We start from the raw sequence: 19,140 nt of genomic DNA on the forward strand, positions 1-19,140 counted from the left end.
ATGGGGCCGCCCCTTTAGCCTGACCTCCAGGAGCCGCCCCCTCCAGGACGTCATCACAAACCAGGAACCCGCTTCTGTGTGACGTCATAAAGCCCGCTCCGCATCATGACGTCACAGTGCGCGTAGTCCCGCCCTCTCGCTTTCTCCCTCGGCTCCTCCGTCCGCTCCCGTCGGGCGGGGACATTGCGATGAGGCGGGATCGCGGCCCTAAGCCGGCCCTGGGTGGAGCTGGCGAGGTGGAACCAGGTGGGATGGCAGGGGAGAGAGGGAGCCAGGCCTGGAGGGGTTGGACCTAGTGAGGGAACCAAGTAGGATGGGGCCGGCAATTCGGGGACATCTGATACCCCGTCCTCTGCGCGGGGCTGTGCCGGGCCCTCCCGGCTGGGGAGCCAGGCACAGCCTCCCAGGATCGACCCCAGACTTCGTCCTGGTAAAATGCCTCTTGGTTCCAGCCTCTCCCACGGGCCGTCCCAGACGGCTCCAACGCTACCTCCAGAGCGGCGAATTCGACCAGTTTCGGGACTTCCCCATCTTTGAGAGCAACTTCGTGCAGGTAGGGAGCCCCAGAACCCCCTCATCCCGAGCCTCGGCCTGCCCCTCAACCTCCTCCTGACTTGGAAAGCCCCTGCTCCCCCATAACGCCCATCTCGTGGGATTCCCGGCTCCCAACTCCTATGTGACCTCTGACGCCCCATACCTCTAGTTCTTTAGATTCTTTGTGAACCCTGGCCTCTAATTCCCTTGCGTCAGTTTCCCTGACTTCACACCCATATGATTGATTCTTAAACTTTAATTTCAAGATATCTGGCCCCCAGCCTGATTTTCAACTCACCTGGTTCATGACCTTTTCCCCTACCAAGATTCCTCACCTCTGATCCCTCCCCAGTTCTGCTCCGACATCTACGCTGCCCCTGACCTCTGACCTCTGGCCCCAGGTGACTCGGTTGGGAGAAGTTGCCAACGAGGTCACCATGGGGGTGGCAGCCTCCAGTCCAGCCCTGGAGCTCCCAGACCTATTGCTTCTGGCCGGCCCTGCCAAGGAGAACAGACACCTGCAACTCTTCGGGTAACTGCCCCCACCTCAGCCGAGAGCCCTTCCTCCCTCAGCTCCAGGCACCTGAGCCCCCAGCAGTACCTCCCGTCATCCAGACCACCCCCAGGGCCAGGCTGGTGGTGCTACCGGCCCTCCCTGAGCTGCCATCTACCCGGGAGAACAAGGACAGAGCAACCCTCAGGGGCCAGAAATCAGAGACTAGACAGACCTGAAGGGGACAGTCCTCAGCCATGCCCCAGCAGGGGTCAGGAGAATGACCATTTCCACAGGGCCTGCTCATGCCAGATGCCCCTAGGCCATGCATGCTATCTCACCTCTGACCTCATATCTTCACATGGTGGGGTCCCTTAGCCCCATCCCCCAAAGAGCTAAACTGAGGCTCAGAGAGCCGGGAGCCAGTTGCCCAGGGTCCCACTGTGGCTCCAGAGTGGGCCAGGATTGGAACGCCAAGCTTGTCATGATTGTGGATCTCACGGGTCTTGAGCCCTCCTGTGCCTCACTCCACACTGCCCCTTTATGTCATATTTTTTCATTGAAAAACTAAGCAGACCGGGTGCAGTGGCCCACACCTGTAATCCCAGCACTTTGGGAGGCCAAGGCAGGCGGATCATTTGAGGCCGGGAGTTTGAGACCAGCCTGGCCAACATAGCAAAACCTTGTCTCTACCAGAAATACAAAACATTAGCCAGGGCCAACATTAGCGAGGCCGGGCGCGGTGGCTCACGCTTGTAATCCCAGCACTTTGGGAGGCCGAGGTGGATGGATCACGAGGTCAGGAGATCGAGACCATCCTGGCTAACACAGTGAAACCCCGTCTCTACTAAAAATACAAAAAATTAGCCGGGCGTGGTGGTGGGCGCCTATAGTCCCAGCTACTCGGGAGGCTGAGGCAGGAGAATGGCGTGAACCCAGGAGGTGGAGGTTGCAGTGAGCCGAGATCATGCCACTGCACCCCAGCCTGGGCGACAGAGCAAGACTCCATCTCAAAAAAAAAAAAAATTAGCCAGGTGTGGTGGGGGCGCCGGTAATCCCAGCTACTCTGGAGGCTGAGGCAGGATAATCGCTTGAACCCAAGAGGTGGAGGTTGCAGTGAGCCAAGATCATGCCACTGCACTCCAACCTGGGTAACAGAATGACTGAGACTCTGTCTCAAAAGAAAAGAGAAGAAAAAAGAAAAGAATAGAGAAAAGAAAAAGTAATGCAAACATACGAGAAAACAAGCACAAAATAGACAGCAGAAGCTGTTCCTTTCTCTCACCCAAGGCTCCTGCCCCAACTCCAGCTACAAACACTGAAATGTTTACGTGCCTATAGTAAAGAAACATTCTGCCAGTAGCTTTCACTTTTTTTGTTGTTTGTTTTTTTGAGACGGAGTCTCCAGGCTGGAGTGCAGTGGCACAACCTCGGCTCACTGCAACCTCTGCCTCCCGGGTTCAAGCGATTCTCCTGCCTCAGCCTCCCGAGTAGCTGGGATTACAGGTGCCTGCCACCACGCCCGGCTAATTTTTGTATTTTTAGTAGAGACGGGGTTTCACCATGTTGGCCAGGCTGGTCTCGAACTCCTGACCTCAGGTGATCTGCCTGCCTGGGCCTCCCAAAGTGCTGGGATTACAGGCATGAGCTACCATGCCTGTCTGGCTTTCACTTTTTTGACCACATCTCACAGTTCATGAAAGAGAGATGCCAGGTATGGTGACTCATGCCTGTAATCCCAGCACTTTGGGAGGCTGAGGTGGGAGGATTACTTCAGGCTTGGAGTTCAAGACCAGCCTGGGCAACATAGCGAGACCCCATCTCTACAAAAATCAAAATTACAAAGCTAGCCAGGTGTGGTGGCACACACATGTGGTCCTAGCTACTGGGGCTGAGCCAGGAGGATCACTTGAGCCCAGGAGTTCGAGGCTGCAGTGAACTGTGATCACACCACTGCACTCCAGCCTGGGCAATGAAGTGAGACCCGTTCTCTAAAAAAGAAAGAAAAAGAGGGAAGAAAGAAGACAGAGACAAGAAGAAAGGGAAGAAGGTAAGGAGGGAGAAATAGAGGAAGGAGGGAAGGAAGGACAAACTCACATTGTCTCACACATGCACACATGAAGGTCCACAGTTCCTTCTCTGCATTTCTGAAATCCAAAAGATTGCTTTTATAATTTCGTGGCCAAATCAGATTTTGACCTTCATGTACTCAAGATTACTTATAGCCTTTATTAATCCCCCCTGCCTAAGTTAAAAACCTTTCACAAAGCAGTATTCTGACACCAGTACAGTACACTGAGATATCTTCTCTTCTATACTATGCCCTTAGTTTTGTTTATGTGTTGTAGAGATGGGATCTCACTGTGTTGCCCAGGCTGGTCTTGAACTCTGGGCCTCAAGTGATCCTCCCACCTGAACCTCCCAAAGCACTAGGATTACAGGCATGAGCCACTGTGCCTGGCTTTTATTTATTCATTCATTCATTTAATTTTGAGACAGGGTCTCACTCTGTCATCCAGGCTGGAGTGATCACAGTTCTCTGCAGGCACAAGCGATCCTCCCACCTCAGCTGCCTGAGTAGCTGGGACTACAGGCATGCACCACCACACCTGGCTAATTTTTGTATTTTTTTGTAGAGACAGGGTCTCACCATGCTGCCCAAGCTGGTCTCGAACTCCTGGGCTCAAGCAATCCTCCTCCCTCAACCTCCCAAAGTGCTGGGACTATACGTGCGACCCACCTTGTCCAGCCCCTTTTATTTTAAAATGCTAACTGTATCTCACCAATTGATCTCATCACTCACTGAATCATGACCTGCAGTTGGAAGAACACCAATGATGGTGCTGAGAGTGGCTTTGACCCTCTCATAAGCTCCTTCGGCACCCTAAAACCCCTTCCCAAATGAACATACCACTGAAGTGAGAATATTGAGCTTGCTCTGCAAATGTGGCCTCAGGACTCATCTCCTAGCCCCTCACTTCTGTCTAACCAACTTCCAGCCCTGAGCTATTCTGGGGCAGTTTCTGACGGATATATATGTGTGTGTGTGTGTGTGTGTGTGTGTGTGTGTGTGTGTGTGTGTGTATACACACATGTTCACGTATATATACACGCACATGTATATATACACACATATATATACACACATATACATATATACACATATACATATATATACACACATATATATGGATCCATCCTTCCTTTAAAAACAGCAGTAGAGCCTGGGTATGATGGCTCACACCTGTAATCCCAGCACTTTGGGAGGCCGAGGTGGGCAGATCACCTGATGCCAGGAGTTTGAGACCAGCCTGGCCAACATGGTGAGACCCCATCTCTACAAAAATACAAAAAATTATCCAGACATGATGATGGGCGCCTGTAGTCCCAGCTACTCAGGAGGCTAAGGCAGGAGAATCATTTGAGCCCGGGAGTCGGAGGTTGCAGTGGCCAAGATCTCACCACTGCACTCCAACCTGGGTGACAAAGCAAGACACCATCTCAAAACAAACAAACAAACCAGCAGTAGAAGGCTGGGTGCAGTGGCTCACACCTGTAATCCCAGCATTTGGGAGGCTAAGGTGGGAGGATTGCTTAAGCCCAGGAGTTGAAGACCAGCCTGGGCAACATAGTGAGACCCCATCTCTACTAAAAATACAAAAATTAGCCAGGGATGGTGGGGTATGTCTGTAGTCCCAGCTACTTAGGAGGCTGAGGTGAGAGGACTGCTTGAGCCTAGCAGGTCCAGGCTGCAGTGAGCTGTAATCATGCCACTCCACTCCAGCCTGGGCAATGGGAGCAGGACCTTTTCTCAAAAAATAAAATAAAAAGCAGTAGCCACAGGCTGGGCACGGTGGTCACACCTGTAATTCCAGCACTTTGGGAGGCCAAGGCGGGTGGATCACGAGGTCAGGAGTTTGAGACCAGCCTGGCCAACATAGTGAAACCCCCTCTCTACTAAAAAATAGAAAAATTAGCCGGGCATGGTGGCAGGCGCTTGTAATCCCAGCTACTCAGGAGGCTGAGGCAGGAGAATCACTTGAACCCAGGAGGTAGAGGTTGCAGTGAGCCGAGATCACGCCATTGTACTCCAGCCAGGGAAACAGTGTGAGACTCTGTCTCAAAAAAAAAACAAAAAAAAAACAGTAGTAGCCACAAGCCATACACCACTTCTCCCTGTGCCCACCCCCTCGTCAGCACAACACCCATATCCATTTTGTATTGGCATGAGCACAGCCACCACACTCTTTCAGACATATTTGCACAATTAGACTCTTTTTTTTTTTGAGACAGAGCCTCACTCTTGTTGCCCAGGCTGGAGTGTAGTGGCACGATCTTGGCTCACTGCAACCTCCACCTCCCAGGTTCAAGAAATTCTCCTGCCTCAGCTCCCAAGTAGCTGGGATTACTGGCATGCGCCACCACACCCAGCTAATTTTGTATTTGTAGTGGAGACGGGGTTTCACCATGTTGGTCAGGCTGGTCTCAAACTCCCGACCTCAGGTGATCCGCCTGCCTCGGCCTCCCAAAGTGCTGCGATTACAGGCCTGAGCCACCATGCCCGGCCTGCACAGTTGGACTCTTTTTGACCATTGCACATGCTCTGCTGTCTTAGACACCAAGCTGTGTCCAGCCTCCTCATGTTAAAGTGGTAGGCAACGTCCTTAAACAAATGCCTGCCCTCAGACGGCTTGGGTTCAAATCCTGGCATTACTTCATCACTGGCTTTGGCCAAGCTCGCCCTACCTGCCTGTGCTTCAGTTTCCTCATCTGGATGACAGGGATAAGAAGGGAGCCCACCCTGTAAGGTTGTTGGGGGGAAAACTGGGTAAATATAATAGCACCTGGCTCTGAGTAAGTGCTCCATAAATGTCAGCTGTTATTCTTCTATTTGGGGGACAAAAATCAAGTTGCCCACTGAGGGACACTGGGGTTTTGTCGGCATCTCGGTTACAGGCAATGTGGCAGGGGACATCCGTGCATATGTGTCTGTGCACAGGTGTGAGGGATCCATGCATATGTGTCTGTGCCCAGGTGTGAGGGTGTCTGTGAGATCCATTCCTGGCAGTGATACTGCTGGACCAGAGAGGCCACCTGGCTACTCAGTGTTGTAGCTGAGAACATGGGACCTGGGCACCAATCCTGGCTGTGTGACCTGAGCCAAGATCCTCACGCTTTCCTGACTGCTTCCTGCTCTGCCCTGTTGGACCTTAAATCGGGCTGCAGGCCTGAGCAATCAATTTACCAAGATACTCAAAAAGCATCCACTGAAGCATCCACTGAGCACCTGCCACGTGTCAGCTGCGGGTTACCAGGGAAACTTTTGCCACTGGACAAAGCAGGCCTCCAGGAACTCCCTGCCCTCCAGGAGCTTGCACTCTACCAGTCAGGCAGAGGGAACAGGTGGCCATTTATTAGATGGGCAAGGCCTGTGGGGCTCCGTCAGACAGGGAAGGACTATGGGGAAGTCTCAACAGGGTGGATGTGGTTGAAATAGGCCAGGGGAGACCTCCCTGAGAACGTGGCTCCTAAAACAGGGCGATGAGGGGGCAAGTCTTGCCTGGAGAAAGAGCTTTTCAAGTGGAGGGAACCATCTGTGCAAAGGTGCCAGGGTCGGACTGAGCCTGGTGTGTTCATGGAACACCAGGGAGGCCAGTGTGGCTGGAGGTTCAGGAGGTGAGGGCAGAGAGGGAACAAGGGGCTCTGCAGGTCTGTGGGCCACAGTGAGGGCTTTGTTTTTATTCCTGTTGAGCCAGAGCCACAGGAGGGCTCTGGGCAGAGGGACCCAAGCTGCCCAAGGTGTTGACCTGCGCCCTCTGGGGGACTTGTGGGGAACAGACCGTAGGGACTGAGGGCTGAGGCAGGTGGCTGGACCCAAGGGTGGCAGAGGAGGGAGTTAAAAGGGTTTGGATTGTGGATACATTTTAAAGGTGGCAGGCAAAGTGAGGTGGCTCATGCCTGTAATACCGGCACTTTGAGAGACCAAGACGAGAGGATCACTTGAGCCCAGGAGGTGGAGACCAGCCTGGCCAACATGGTGAAACCCCATCTCTACTATATAAAAATAGAAAAATTAGCCAGGCGTGGTGGTGCGCATATAGTCCCAGCTGCTCTGGAGGCCGAGGCAAGAGGATTGCTTGAGCCCAAGAGGTTGAGGCTGCAGTGAGCTCTGACTGTGCCACTGCACTCCAGCCTGGGCAACAGAGTGAGACCCTCTATCTCAAAAACCAACAAAAAATAGTGGAGCCACCAGGATGTGGTGTCAGGACTCATCAGGGTGTGAGAACATGGAGTCCACAGCGACTCCAAGATCTTGACCAAGCAAGAGGGAGATGTAGCTAAGACAGGGAAGACCAAGAGGAGTAGGCTGTGTGCGAGGGGCTGAGGGAGCTCGAGAAGTGGGCTGTTGAACATGTTATGAGTCGGATGGTAGATCCCACACCCAGATGGGATTTTTTTTTTTTCTTTTTTTGAGACACAGTCCCTCTCTCTGTCGCCCAGGCTGGAGTGCAGTGGCGTGATCTCGGCTCACTGCAACCTCCGCCTCCCAGGTTCAAGCAATTCTGCCTCAGCCTCCAAAGTAGCTGGGATTATAGGCACCCACTACCATGCCCGGCTAACTTTTAGTATTTTTAGTAGAGATGGGGTTCTGCCATGTTGGCCAGGCTGGTCTCGAACTCCTGACCTCAGGTGATCCTCCTGCCTCGGCCTCCCAAAGGGCTGGGATCACAGGCGTGAGCCACCGCACCCGGCCCCAGATGGAAATTTCAAGTAGGCAGTTGTATATTCGAGTCTGGAGTTTAGGGGAGAGGACTAGTGGGAGACAAAAAGGAGATGTGGCTGGAAGAAAGTTGGGAATGGACTCAAGTTCAAGAGGCAATGAAAGTGAAAGGGATTCATGGGGCAGAGGGAGGGGTGGCAAGGTGGGGACCCCTGACCCCGATGGTGTGAGAGGACCCGACAGGGTCAGAACCTGAGGCTGCCCCTTCCTCCCACCCAGGCTGTTCCCCTTGAAGTTCGTCCAGCTCTTTGTCCACGACAAAAGCCGGTGTCAGCTCAAGGTCAAGTTGAACACCAGCCGCACCTTCTACTTGCAGCTGCGTGCCCCACTCAAAACCCAAGACCGAGAGTTCAGCCAGTGGGTGCGGCTGCTCTACCGCCTGCACTTCCTCTCCGCTTCCGCCGTGCCCTTCACGCAGGAGTAAGAGGTGCTGGAGGATGAAGATGAGGGTGATGATGATGAGGTGGAGGCCCAGAGGGAGTGGGAGGAGGTGAGGAGAGGGGGGAAGCGCAGTGGGGCAGCAGAGGGCAGGGAGGAGGTGTCTGAGGACTCCCAGGTCTAAGAGAAGAGAGAGCTTGGGGGCCTGGACTCCTGGGTCTGAGGGAGGAGGGGCTGGGGCCTGGACGAGGGGCTGGGGCCTAGACTCCTGGGTCTGAGGGAGGAGGGGCTGGGACCTGGACTCCTGGGTCTGGAAGTAGAGGTGACCCAGGGATATGGGGGTCTGTGGGTAGAAGCCAGCAGTCTCTCCAGGGCCTTGGCGCCCCTGGCCCAGGGGGCTGTCGTATCCTACTTGGGAACACACACAGCCAACCCACACCCATGCCCCAGCCCCTCTCCCCATGACATACCAGAGTGGGGTCTAGAGAGGGACAACCTGTGCCCTGAAGGAGTGGGGTCAGCCAGGCCCAATGTCCAGTTCTCTGTAGGGCCTTGGGGGTCAAGGTGGAGCAGGGGATGATGCCAGTTTTAGAAGCTGGGGGCACTGGAATCTGTGCCCCCTAAGACACCTGGCTTCCCCTGCCATTCCAGTAAGTGCAAAGTCCCTCCCCGCCCCCTCACTCCCTAACTGCAGGCCAAGGCCTCTGAAACGAACTCTCTCTCCCCAGCCCCAAGGTGTGGAAGCCAGACTTGACCCCAGGACCTCTGAACTCTGGGGACTCTGAGTCTTCCAGCATCCTTCAAGGTCACCGAATGCCCAGAGATCAAAGTACCTGGCCTCAGGGCCGGGCAGATGAGATATTAAAGTTAATAAAAGTCAATCTGTTAAGAACCAACAAGCAGGCCACGAGCGGTTTCGCCATCGTCACCAAGTCCGCGCAGCTGCCTGGCAGGAGTTTGTCCAGCATGGCTGCCTCCCTCTTCGGTTCACCAGGTCTAGCTCTTGGGGCTGCTGCCGAGGCCTAGAGGCAGCCACACCGACACGGCTGCTTCAGTAGAGTGGCCTTCTGGGTGTGGCCTGGGTGCGTCTTTGACTTGCTGCCACTGTCATTGCCCCTAGCCTGCACCCTCCCTCCGTCCCAGCAGCTCCTCTGGGGCCGGCCTCCACGTGGGCTTGGGTTCACCTTTGATGCTCTGTGGTTGCTGTGACAACGTGGCTGCCTCGCTAAAGTAGCTATTCCAAGAGGCCACCTCACTGCGGCCTGTGTCCACGCAGCTGCTCCCATCGCCAACCCCGGGGTGACCAATCCCCTACAGGAGGAAGACGGAGCTATGGAGTCAAGAAGGACAGACACTCCAGGGTCCAGACAACACTGTTTTGTTCTCAGCGAAAACTCCAGAAAGAACACAGTCCCAGGAGGTTAGGGATTGGGGTCAGGACTCCGCCACCAACTGTCTTGGCAGGTAGGGGATAGGTCTCACTGCGGCACTGCAGGAAAACGAGAAAGCGGGTGAGCCAGGCCCCGGCACGCCTCCTCCTGAAGCCCCAGCAGGAGGAGCTGTATCCACATGACCAGCAGCGGGGCAGGACGACGGTCACCATCCTGCCCCATCCCAGGCCACTGTGGCTGGACAACCCAGAGTCACAGTGCCCCTGATTACTGCTATTTTGGATCCCAGATGGGGACGTTCTGAGCTGCTGGCTGTACGTGGTCACTGGAATCCTGAGGCTGGGATTTTTCTGAGCTGATTTAATAGTTAATCAGGGAGACAGCAGAGTATCAGAAATTGGGTGGGCTTGGAAGGGCAGTAATCTGGGGTGTTTTTGTTTGGTTTTCGAGACAAGAGTCTCACTCTGTTGCACCAGGCTGGAGTGCAGTGGTGCAATCTCAGCTCACTGCAGCCTCGGCCTCCCTGGTTCAAGTTATCCTCCTGCCCCAGCCCCCCAGGTAGCTGGGACGACAGGCATGCGCCACCAGGCCCTGCTAATTTTTTTTGTATTTTTAGTAGAGACAGGGTTTCTCCATGTTGCCCAGGCTGGTCTTGAACTCCTGGGCTCAAGCAACCCGCCTGCCTTGGCCTCCCAATGTGCTGGGATTACAGGCGAGAGCCACCGTGCTTGGCTAGCAAGTGTCCTCTCTGAGCGTTTGTTAAGGGTCCCCAGCCACCCTGTCTGCTGGGCTCTCTGAGGGACACAGTTAGTGGCCTCCTCACTGAGCCTTGACTGGCAGATGTCTGATGGGCCGGAGCACAGGGTAAAGGAGCGGAGGAATTGCGTTCCAGGAAGAGGGAAGAGCATGTGCCAAGTCCCTGTGGCGGGAAAGCCTGGCCAGTGTAACCGCCAACAGCCCGGTGTGGCTGGGACATCATGTGGGAAGAACCAGGGCGGGTGGGGGCCGCGGGTGGACACACCACCGTGAACACCAGGTGGAGGGGTGCTGGGGCGGTAGGGAGCCCCCAGCGGGCTGGGTTCAGGGCTGGGGCAGAGCAGCTCTGGATAGAGAGAGCTCTCTGGGGCCAGAGTCCAGGGGTGAAGGTGGCTGGCAGGAGGGAGAGACTGGAGACAGGGAGGCAGCTGGAAATGGAATATGGGAGGAAGAGGATGTAGCTTTCACTGGGGCTGGAGCTGTGGGACCGAGATGAGGGGACGGGGCAGGGAGAGGCAGGGGCAGGTGGGTGGGAGCATGGGGACAGGCTATGGAGGGGAGGCACTTTTGGGAGCTCCCACGACCCCTGGTCATCCGTGTTATCCATGTTTGCTCTCACTCTGTCAACCCATCTGCCTACGGGGGCCCAGGTACACTGGAGGCCTTGGGGACGTTTCCTAAGCCCTTCTCACTCAGCCTTCCTCTTTCTTGTCCTTCAACTCCTTTGGAAAAATCTGACTCCTGCCCGAGCTCAGGGGCTCCCCCACCCCAGCTCCTAGGATGCCCTGTGCTGCCCTCAGGACAGCAGCTTCCCAGTCCTCCCAGAGGGTCGGTCTCACTCATCTCCAGATCTCAGCGGTGCTCAGCCCGAGGCCACTGGCCAGGCTGGCACAGGGCCTGAGCAAGGGTCAGCCAATGTTGGGGACGGCCACGCCCTCACCTCGGACCTCCAGCTTGCACTCAGCCAGCGCCTCGCCCAGCTCATTGACGGCCCGGCAGGTGTAAGTCCCAGCGTCGAAGGGCGAGGGGCGGCGGATGTTCAGCGTCAGGACTCCTTGGTAATTGGTTATCAGGAACTTGGGATCTTCGCGGATTTCCATCTTGTTCTTCATCCAGACCACCTTTGGCTGTTGAGAGTCAAGGGAGAGGAGGCCAACTTAGAGTCCCTAGGCAGTGACAAAATGGGGTTCAGGAAGCAGATCTGGGTTCTAGTCTCTGCCACCCTCTTGCCAGATGTCCTTGGACGAGTCACTTCTCCTCTTCTGTAAGAGCAGGTTGATAATCCCTACTTCACAGGGTAATGGTGGGGCCTTCCCATTGCTCTCAGGACAAAGAGCTCACTGTAGTGGCCCACAGGGTCCCACATTCTTTGACCCCCATTACTTCTCTGCTCCAACCAAACAGGCTACCTCGCAGTCCTTCAAACAGACCAGACAGGCACCCACCTCAGGACCCTGGCACTGGCTGTTCCCTCTTCCATACTGCCCTTCCCTCTTTTTTTTTTAAACCTATCCCGTAGGTCTCAGTTCACACGTCCCTTCATGGCCCCTAGACTAGAACGGAAATACCTATTTTTACACTCTGCCTGTGTTTTTCTCACACACTTGCTTCCCTTTATAATTGTATTCTTGTATATAGAGATGGGTTTCACCATATTGCCCAGGCTGATTTCAAACTCCGGGCCTCAAGCCAACCTCCTGCCATGGCTTCCCAAAGTGCTGGGATTCCAGGAGTGAGCCACTGTGCTAGCCTTTTTTTTTTTTTTTTTTTTTGAGATGGAGTTTCACTCTTGTTGCCCAAGCTGGAGTGCAATGGCACAATCTCAGCTCACTGCAACCTCCACCTCCCGGGTTCAAGCGATTCTCCTGCCTCAGCCTCCCAAGTAGCTGGGATTACAGGCATGCGCCACCACGGCTGGCTACTTTTTTGTATTTTTAGTAGAGACAGGGTTTCTCCATGTTGGTCAGGCTGGTCTCAAACTCATGACCTCAGATGATCCACCCACCTCGGCTTCCCAAAGTGCTGGGATTACAGGCATGAGCCACCGCGCCCGTCCACTTTTTTTTTTTTTTTTTGAGACAGAATCTCGCTTTGTCTCCCAGGCTGGAGTGCAGTGGCATGATCTTGGCTCACTGCAACCTCCACCTCCCGGGTTTAAGCGATTCTCCTGCCTCAGCTTCCCAAGTGGTTGGGATTAGAGGTGCCTGCCACCATGCCCGGCTAATTTTTGTATTTTTAGTAGAGACAGGGTTTCACCATGTTGGCCAGGCTGGTCTCAAACTCTTGATCTCAGGTGATCTGCCCACCTCGGCCTCCCAAAGTGCTGGGATTACAGGCGTGAGCCACCGCGCCCGGCCCAGACTTTCATAATTTTATATTATTTGTGTGACTCTGGGCAAACGTCAGTCTCCCCTAACATACAGGAAATTTCTTGTTCGAATCACCCAGGTCATTGAAAGCCTCTGAAAATGTTTGTTGAAAGAATAAATGGAGTGAATAAATGAATGAGAGCACGAAAGAGTGCTGTAAATAAGCAAATGGAGTGAAGGAATGAACTGAGTAAATGGATGGATTGGTAGGTGGATAAATGAGCGAAATGAGTGACATGAATGAGTGGAGTTAGTGAATAAAGTATACAGAGATGGAGATGGTGAACCAATGAATCCGTGGTATGCCTTAAGGAGGCTGAAGCGAAGAACCTACAGCCCAGACCAGAAGCTGGCAAACTGTTCCTATAAAGGGCCAGATGGTAAATATTTCGGGCTTTTTGGGCCCTGTAGTCTCTGGGCCTGGAACACAAGCCACGCGTATTTATTTACATTTTGTCTGCAGTAGCTGTAAACAAAACATAAACAAATATGCTTGGCCCGTGTTCCAATAAAACTTTATTGAGAGAAACAGGTGGCGGGTGGATTTGACCCATGGGTGATGGTTTGCCAACCCCTGGTCTAAATGAGCTCTAGGTTGCAAGTGCCCATATTCACAAAGCGCAGTTGGAAAATGGCTGGACAGGAAGACCCTGGGGAGCCGTGGTGGTTTAGGGTGCCCCTGCTCCCAGCGTTTCTTTTTCTATGGGACTGGCATTTGTCCTTGGACAGAGCAAGAGAGACTTAATGGTCCTCTCCTCAAGCTGCCGAGATAAGCTGTTACCTGGCAGTCAGGGGACAAAGAAAAAGGCAAGAGGCCGGAAGCGGTGGCTCACGCCTGTAATCCCAGCACTTTGGGAGGCCGAGGCAGACGGATCACCTGAGGTCAGCAAAACCCCGTCTCTACTAAAAATACAAAATTTAGCTGGTCATGGTGGTGCACGCCTGTAATCCTAGCTACTCAGGAGGCTGAGACAGGAGAATCGCTCGAACTCGGGAGGCGGTTGCAGTGAGCCGAGATCGCACCACTGCACTCCAGCCTGGTCTCAGGAAAGAAAGAAAAAAAAAAAGAAAGAAAGAAGGAAAAAGGCAGGAAGCCAAAGGCAAGGTGTGATTGATTGAGACTTGGGCTCTGGTCGGAGGAGTTAACAGGAAGTGGGTGAAAAGTGAGCAAGTCCAGTCTGGGCATGGTGGCTGACACCTGTAATCCCAGCACTTTGGGAGGCCGAGGCGGGAGAAACACTTGAGCCTAGGAGTTCAAGACCAGCCTGGACAACATAGCAAGACCCCATCTCTACAAATGATAAAATTAGCTGGCCACAGTGGTTCGTGCCTGTGGTCCCAGCTACTCGGGAGGATGAGGTAGGAGGATCACTTGAGCCCCGGAGGTCAAAGTTGCAGTGAGCTGTGATCGCGCCACTGCACTCCAGCCTGGGTGATACAGCAAGACTCTGTCTCAAAAAAAAAAAAAAAATCAATTAAAAAAATTTTTTTAATTTAAGACTAAATCCCTTGAGACAGAGAACTCAGGGAAGAAGAACTGGCATGATGGGGAGTGGGCTTGGTTGTATGGAAGATTCCCCACAAGGCAACACACACGCAGATCTGAGTCCCTGCCCTGGCACCTTCGGGTGGCCTCTGACAGCGCAGTTGAGGGCCGCCGAGTACCCAGCCACGACCACCCGGTCTATGAGAGGCGTCAGGAACTTGGGAGCCATCCGGAAGTCATGCTCCTTATACTCGAACGGTTTGAAGGTGATTCCTGGGGAGGGAGGATGCACCCGTAAGGCGACTGATCTAGATCGTCCCCTGACACCAACCAGGGAAGAAACCGCAATCACCTCTCCCCCATGACTAGGTGCCATCAACCCCAGTGGGGAGGGGAGGGCAGGAGGAGTCCAGGTGGGGCCTGGACGAGAAGGTGGAGCGGGTGGGCCTGGGCTGTGGAGCAGGATGGCTGTACCTGTCTTGAGGATGCGGGCCGTGTTCTTGGAGACGCCAGGTGAGTCACTGAGCCCACAGATGTTCTCCGTGTAAACTCGGAAATAGTATTCGTTGCCCACAATGAGGTCAGACACAGTACAGCTGGTGTGCCTGTTACGTTCATAGACGTTGAACCACTCCTAGTGTGGGGACAGGGAGGGACCAGGCGGGTCGGGGCCACAGGATCACACGATTACACACAAGACACAGACGAAAGAAGGGGTGAGAAAAGCACATCCAGTGTTTAAAAAATTTGTCACTCATGGCGCACTACTCACAGTGGCCAACAGGTGGAACCAACCCAGCGCCCATCAGTGCAGGGAGGAACAAACAAAACGGTGGGCCCAGACAAGGGAACATCATTCAACCCTAAGAAGGGGTCAGGCACCGTGGCTCATGCCTGTAATCCCAGCTCTTTGGGAGGCCGAGGTGGGAGGCTCGCTTGAGCCCGGGAGTTTGAGACCAGTGTGGGCAACATGGTGAGACCCTTGTCTGTTAAAAAAATAAAAAAATTAGCCAGGTCTGGTGGCCAGCACCTGTAGTTCCAGCTACTCGGGAGGCTGAGGGAGGAGGATTGCCTGAACCTGGGGGTTGGAGGCTGCAGTGAGCCATGATCATGCCACTGCATTCCAGCTTAGGTGACAGAGTAAGACCCTGTCTCAAAAAATAAAGAAATAAAGGCCAGGTGCAGTGGCTCATGCCTGTAATCCCAACACTTTGAGAGGCCAAGGTGGGAGGATGACTTGGGTCCAGGAGTTCGAGACCAGCTTGGACAACATACTGAGACCCTGTCTCTACAAAAATTAGCGGGACGTGTTGACACGTACCTGTATTCCCAACTACTTGGGAGGCTGAGATGGGGGGGATCACCTGAGCTCGGAGGCAGAGAAGGCAGTGAGCCGAGATTGCATCACTGCACTCCAGCCTGGGTGACAGAGTAAGACCCTGTCTCAAAAAAAAGAATTCTAAAAACAGGATTTCCGCACGGACACACCCTGCACCCTGCAGCATGGATGAACTTCGAAGACGTTGTGCTGAGCTAACAAAGTCAGACATAAAGGTCACATAGCTAGGATTCCATGTGTATGAAATGTCCAGAGTAGGTAAATCCAGGGAGACAGCAAATCGGTGGCTGCCAGGGGCTGGGGCCAGGGGAGACCAGGGAGTGGCGCTACTGGGTACAGGGCTTCCTCTGGGGGATGAAAATGGACTGGGTAGAGGCGGTGACTGCACAAGCCTGCAGATGTCCTAAGTGCTGCTGAATTGTTTGCTTTAAAACGGTGAATGACTAATTCCGTTATGTGACGTTTACCTCAGTGAAAAAAGAAAATGAAAACCATCACATGCCAAGTCTCAGCTAAAAGGCTTCCCTCCCGGCCCCAAGCCCGTCCTCCAGCCTCTGGGCCCCTCCCTGCCCTTCCAGCTGTGAACGGGGTACATCTGCACCTGCTCTGCCCACCTCACCGGCTCTTCCCCGTCTCCCCCTCTGCTCTCTCACCATGGTCTTTTTGTCTGCTTTCTGGACGAAATACCCTGTGATCTCACTGTTCCCATCATCTTTGGGGGCCTGCCACTCCACCAGTGCGTTCGTGCCCCACACCTCCTTCACCATCACGTTTATGGGGGGCCCAGCCTTTTCTGGAAATGGGGAAGTGTGACAAGTCAGTCCGGGTTTTGGGATGTCCAGCCTCTTCCCTCCCCTCCCCTCTCCACACCCCCTCCCTCCTGATTCTAACCTCTCTTATGCCCCATTCGCATTCCTGCCTACGGCCTCCCCCATCCCAATCTCTCCACTTCCTCTTATCCTGGGCCACCCTCATCCCTCCTCACCTCCTCTCCTCACCCCCATGTCTCCCCACTTCCTCTCTTCACCCAATCTCTCTCTCTCAAGGGTTCCCCCATCTTCATTTCTCCTCCATTCCTAGCCCTGGTACTTGCCTTGCTCCTTTATCTAGTCTCCACCACCTCATCACTTTACCTCCTCTCCCCCTCCCCTCCTCATCTCCTCACCTCCTCTCCCATCCCTCATCTCACCTCCTCTCCCATCCCTCATCTCACCTCCTCTCCCATCCCTCATTCACCTCCTCTCCCACTCCCCATCTCTCACCTCCTCTCCCACTCCCCATCTCTCACCTCCTCTCCCATCCCTCATCTCTCACCTCCTCTCCCACCCCTCATCTCACCTCCTCTCCCACCCCTCATCTCTCACCTCCTCTCCCCCTCCCCTCCTCATCGCCTCACCTCCTGTCCCACCCCTCATCTCTCACCTCCTCTCCCACCTCTCATCTCTCACCTTCTCTCCCACGCCCCATCTCTCACCTCCTCTCCCACCCCTCATCTCTCACCTCCTTCCCCACCCCTCATCTCTCACCTACCCCTCATCTCTCACCTCCTTCCCCACCCCTCATCTCTCACCTCCTCCCCCATCGCTCCCCATCCCTGCCCCTCCCGGCCCCCGGGGGCCCTCCCCAGCGCGCGCACCCACGACGCGGATGCGGATGGTGGCGGTGTCCTTCATGTTCTCGATCTGCACGCTCAGCTCGTACTCCCCGGAGTCGGATCGGGCCGCCTGGCGCACGAAGAACACGGTGTCGAAGTCGCTGGTCCGCACGTGCACGCGGGAGGTGTCCAGCGGGGCCCCGCCCTTGGTCCACACCACCTGGGGCCGGGGCTTTCCCTGTGGGGAGAGGGTGGGGCGGGGTCAGCGGGGCTCCACCCGCACAAAGGGGGCTTGCGGCAGGAGCGGACCCCCGGCCCCTGACCCCGCTCCCCTGACCTGGAAGGGGACGACAAGGTTGAGCTGCTCGCCCACTTTGCGGATGTAGGTCTGGCGGAGATGGCGGGGGAGCCGGATCTTGGGTGGCTCTGAGGGCGCAAACACAGGGAGGGGGCTCAGCGGGGGGCCGGGACACATTCCAGGGGCCAATGGCGATGAGACCGTCTGGGAAGGTCCTGTCGACGACAAGGAAAGGGCGGGCGGGACGACGCCAGCTTGGTCTTTCGGAGCGCAGGGTCAGGGGCCACGCACCCGCAATCTCCCTGATGGTGACCGGCTGGGCCAGGGTGGCCGGCTCGCTGCGCCCCGCGATGTTGACCCCAACGACTCGGAAGAGGATTCTGGCTCCCGTCGGGAGATTCTTGACGGTGAAGCCACAGCGCTCCACGGGCTCAGTGTTGGCAGGGACCCATTCCTCGGCTGGAGAGAGAGACCCTGCTGGCGGATCTCATGCCCTCCTCCCACCCTCCGCTCCCGTTTCTCCCGGGGACTTGGGCCCCACGCAGGGAGTGAGCACTGGGTAAATTCCCAGTAGAAGCAGCAGCAGCAGCTGGCGTTAGTTAAGCATTCATCATGGCCAGGTTCTAAGGGTGGCCATTCCGTTAGCTCATTAATTCTTTTTTTTTTTTTTGTCTTTATTTAGACGGAGTCTCGCCCTGTCGCCCAGGCTGGAGTGCAATGGTGCGAATTCTTTTTTTTTTTTTTAGGCAGAGTCTCGCCCTGTCACCCAGGCTGGAGGGCAATGGTGAGATCTTGGCTCACTGCAACCTCCCCCGCCCAGGTTCAAGTAATTCTCCTGCCTCAGCCTCCTGAGTAGCTGGGACTACAGGCTTGCACCACCACGCCCAGCTAATTTTTGTATTTTTAGTAGAGATGGGGTTTCACCTTGTTGGCCAGGATGGTCTTGAACTCCTGACCTCATGATCCGCCCACCTCGACCTCCCAAAGTGCTGGGTTTACAGGCGTTGTTCATTAATTCTTACCTCAACCCTGTGCTATCCCCATGTTAGGGATGAGAAACCATCCCTAACATGTTAGGATGAGGGCCAGAGAGGTTAAAGAACTTTCGACTGGAGGTGATGGCTCATGCTTGTAATCCCAGCACTTTGGGAGGCTGAAGTGGGCAGATCACTTGAGTCCAGGAGTTCAAGACCAGCCTGGCCAACATGGCGAAACCCTGTCTCTATTAAAAATACAATAATTAGCCAGGCAAGGTGGTGGGCACCTGTAATCCCAGCTACTCAGGAGGCTGAGGCAGGAGAATCACTTGAACCTGGGAGGCAGAGGTTGCAGTGAGCCGAGATCACGCCACTGCATTCCAGCCTGGGTGACAGAGCGAGACTCCATTAAAAAATAAATAAATAAATAAAAATAAAAATAAAAATAAAACTTTCCCCAGGTGCAATGGCTCATGCCGGTAATCCCAGCACTTTGGGAAGCCAAGGCAGGAGGATCTCTCAAGCCCAGGAATTCGAGACCACCCTGGACACACAGCTCAGGCTCTGTGGACTAGGATGTTAAACCCAGGCCTGTCTGACTCCAGCATGCTCTCAAGCTCTGTTCTCCTGCAAGGCTGGCACAGAGGAGCAGGGATCTTGGCTCTGTCTGAGGGTGCAGCCAGGTGGATGTCTGGGAGGGCAGGCTGAGGGCAGGGTCAGAGCTCTTCGGATTGCCTGCTTTTT

At 54.7% G+C, this 19,140-nt stretch overlaps 2 protein-coding genes across 2 annotated transcripts in view; one reads left to right on the forward strand and one right to left on the reverse strand.

Annotated features, from left to right (window-relative positions):
- Positions 1 to 10: 10 nt before the first annotated feature.
- On the forward strand, positions 11 to 9,212 carry GARIN5A (golgi associated RAB2 interactor 5A). The gene is made up of 5 exons (XM_058425741.1): positions 11 to 255; positions 450 to 553; positions 936 to 1,066; positions 8,125 to 8,298; positions 8,915 to 9,212. The coding sequence occupies exons 1-5, from the start codon at positions 189 to 191 to the stop codon at positions 9,210 to 9,212; spliced, it is 774 nt and encodes a 257-aa protein (XP_058281724.1). The 5' UTR covers positions 11 to 188.
- Positions 9,213 to 9,372: 160 nt separating this feature from the next.
- MYBPC2 (myosin binding protein C2) overlaps positions 9,373 to 19,140 on the reverse strand; it is a 36,779-nt gene continuing 27,011 nt past the window's right edge. The window contains exons 21-28 of the mRNA XM_032169109.2: positions 17,711 to 17,878; positions 17,459 to 17,547; positions 17,164 to 17,359; positions 16,181 to 16,320; positions 14,663 to 14,822; positions 14,325 to 14,461; positions 11,274 to 11,460; positions 9,373 to 9,675 (exon numbers count right to left, since the gene is read on the reverse strand). Of these exons, the coding sequence (XP_032025000.1) occupies positions 9,665 to 9,675; positions 11,274 to 11,460; positions 14,325 to 14,461; positions 14,663 to 14,822; positions 16,181 to 16,320; positions 17,164 to 17,359; positions 17,459 to 17,547; positions 17,711 to 17,878 (1,088 nt within the window). The 3' untranslated portion in view covers positions 9,373 to 9,664. The remainder of the gene's footprint in view (positions 9,676 to 11,273; positions 11,461 to 14,324; positions 14,462 to 14,662; positions 14,823 to 16,180; positions 16,321 to 17,163; positions 17,360 to 17,458; positions 17,548 to 17,710; positions 17,879 to 19,140) is intronic.

Source organism: Hylobates moloch, unplaced genomic scaffold (assembly GCF_009828535.3).
Source record: "Hylobates moloch isolate HMO894 unplaced genomic scaffold, HMol_V3 SCAFFOLD_12, whole genome shotgun sequence".
Taxonomy (NCBI): Eukaryota; Metazoa; Chordata; class Mammalia; order Primates; family Hylobatidae; genus Hylobates; species Hylobates moloch.

What these genes read in the sequence shown, in the direction of transcription:
- GARIN5A (XM_058425741.1), top strand. Translation starts at nt 189, where the DNA reads ATGAGGCGGGATCGCGGCCCTAAGCCGGCCCTGGGTGGAGCTGGCGAG. An exon ending in GGTGGAACCAGGTGGGATGG is followed by an intron (nt 256 to 449) that starts CAGGGGAGAGAG and finishes GCCTCTTGGTTC; the next exon opens with CAGCCTCTCCCACGGGCCGT. An exon ending in AGACACCTGCAACTCTTCGG is followed by an intron (nt 1,067 to 8,124) that starts GTAACTGCCCCC and finishes TTCTACTTGCAG; the next exon opens with CTGCGTGCCCCACTCAAAAC.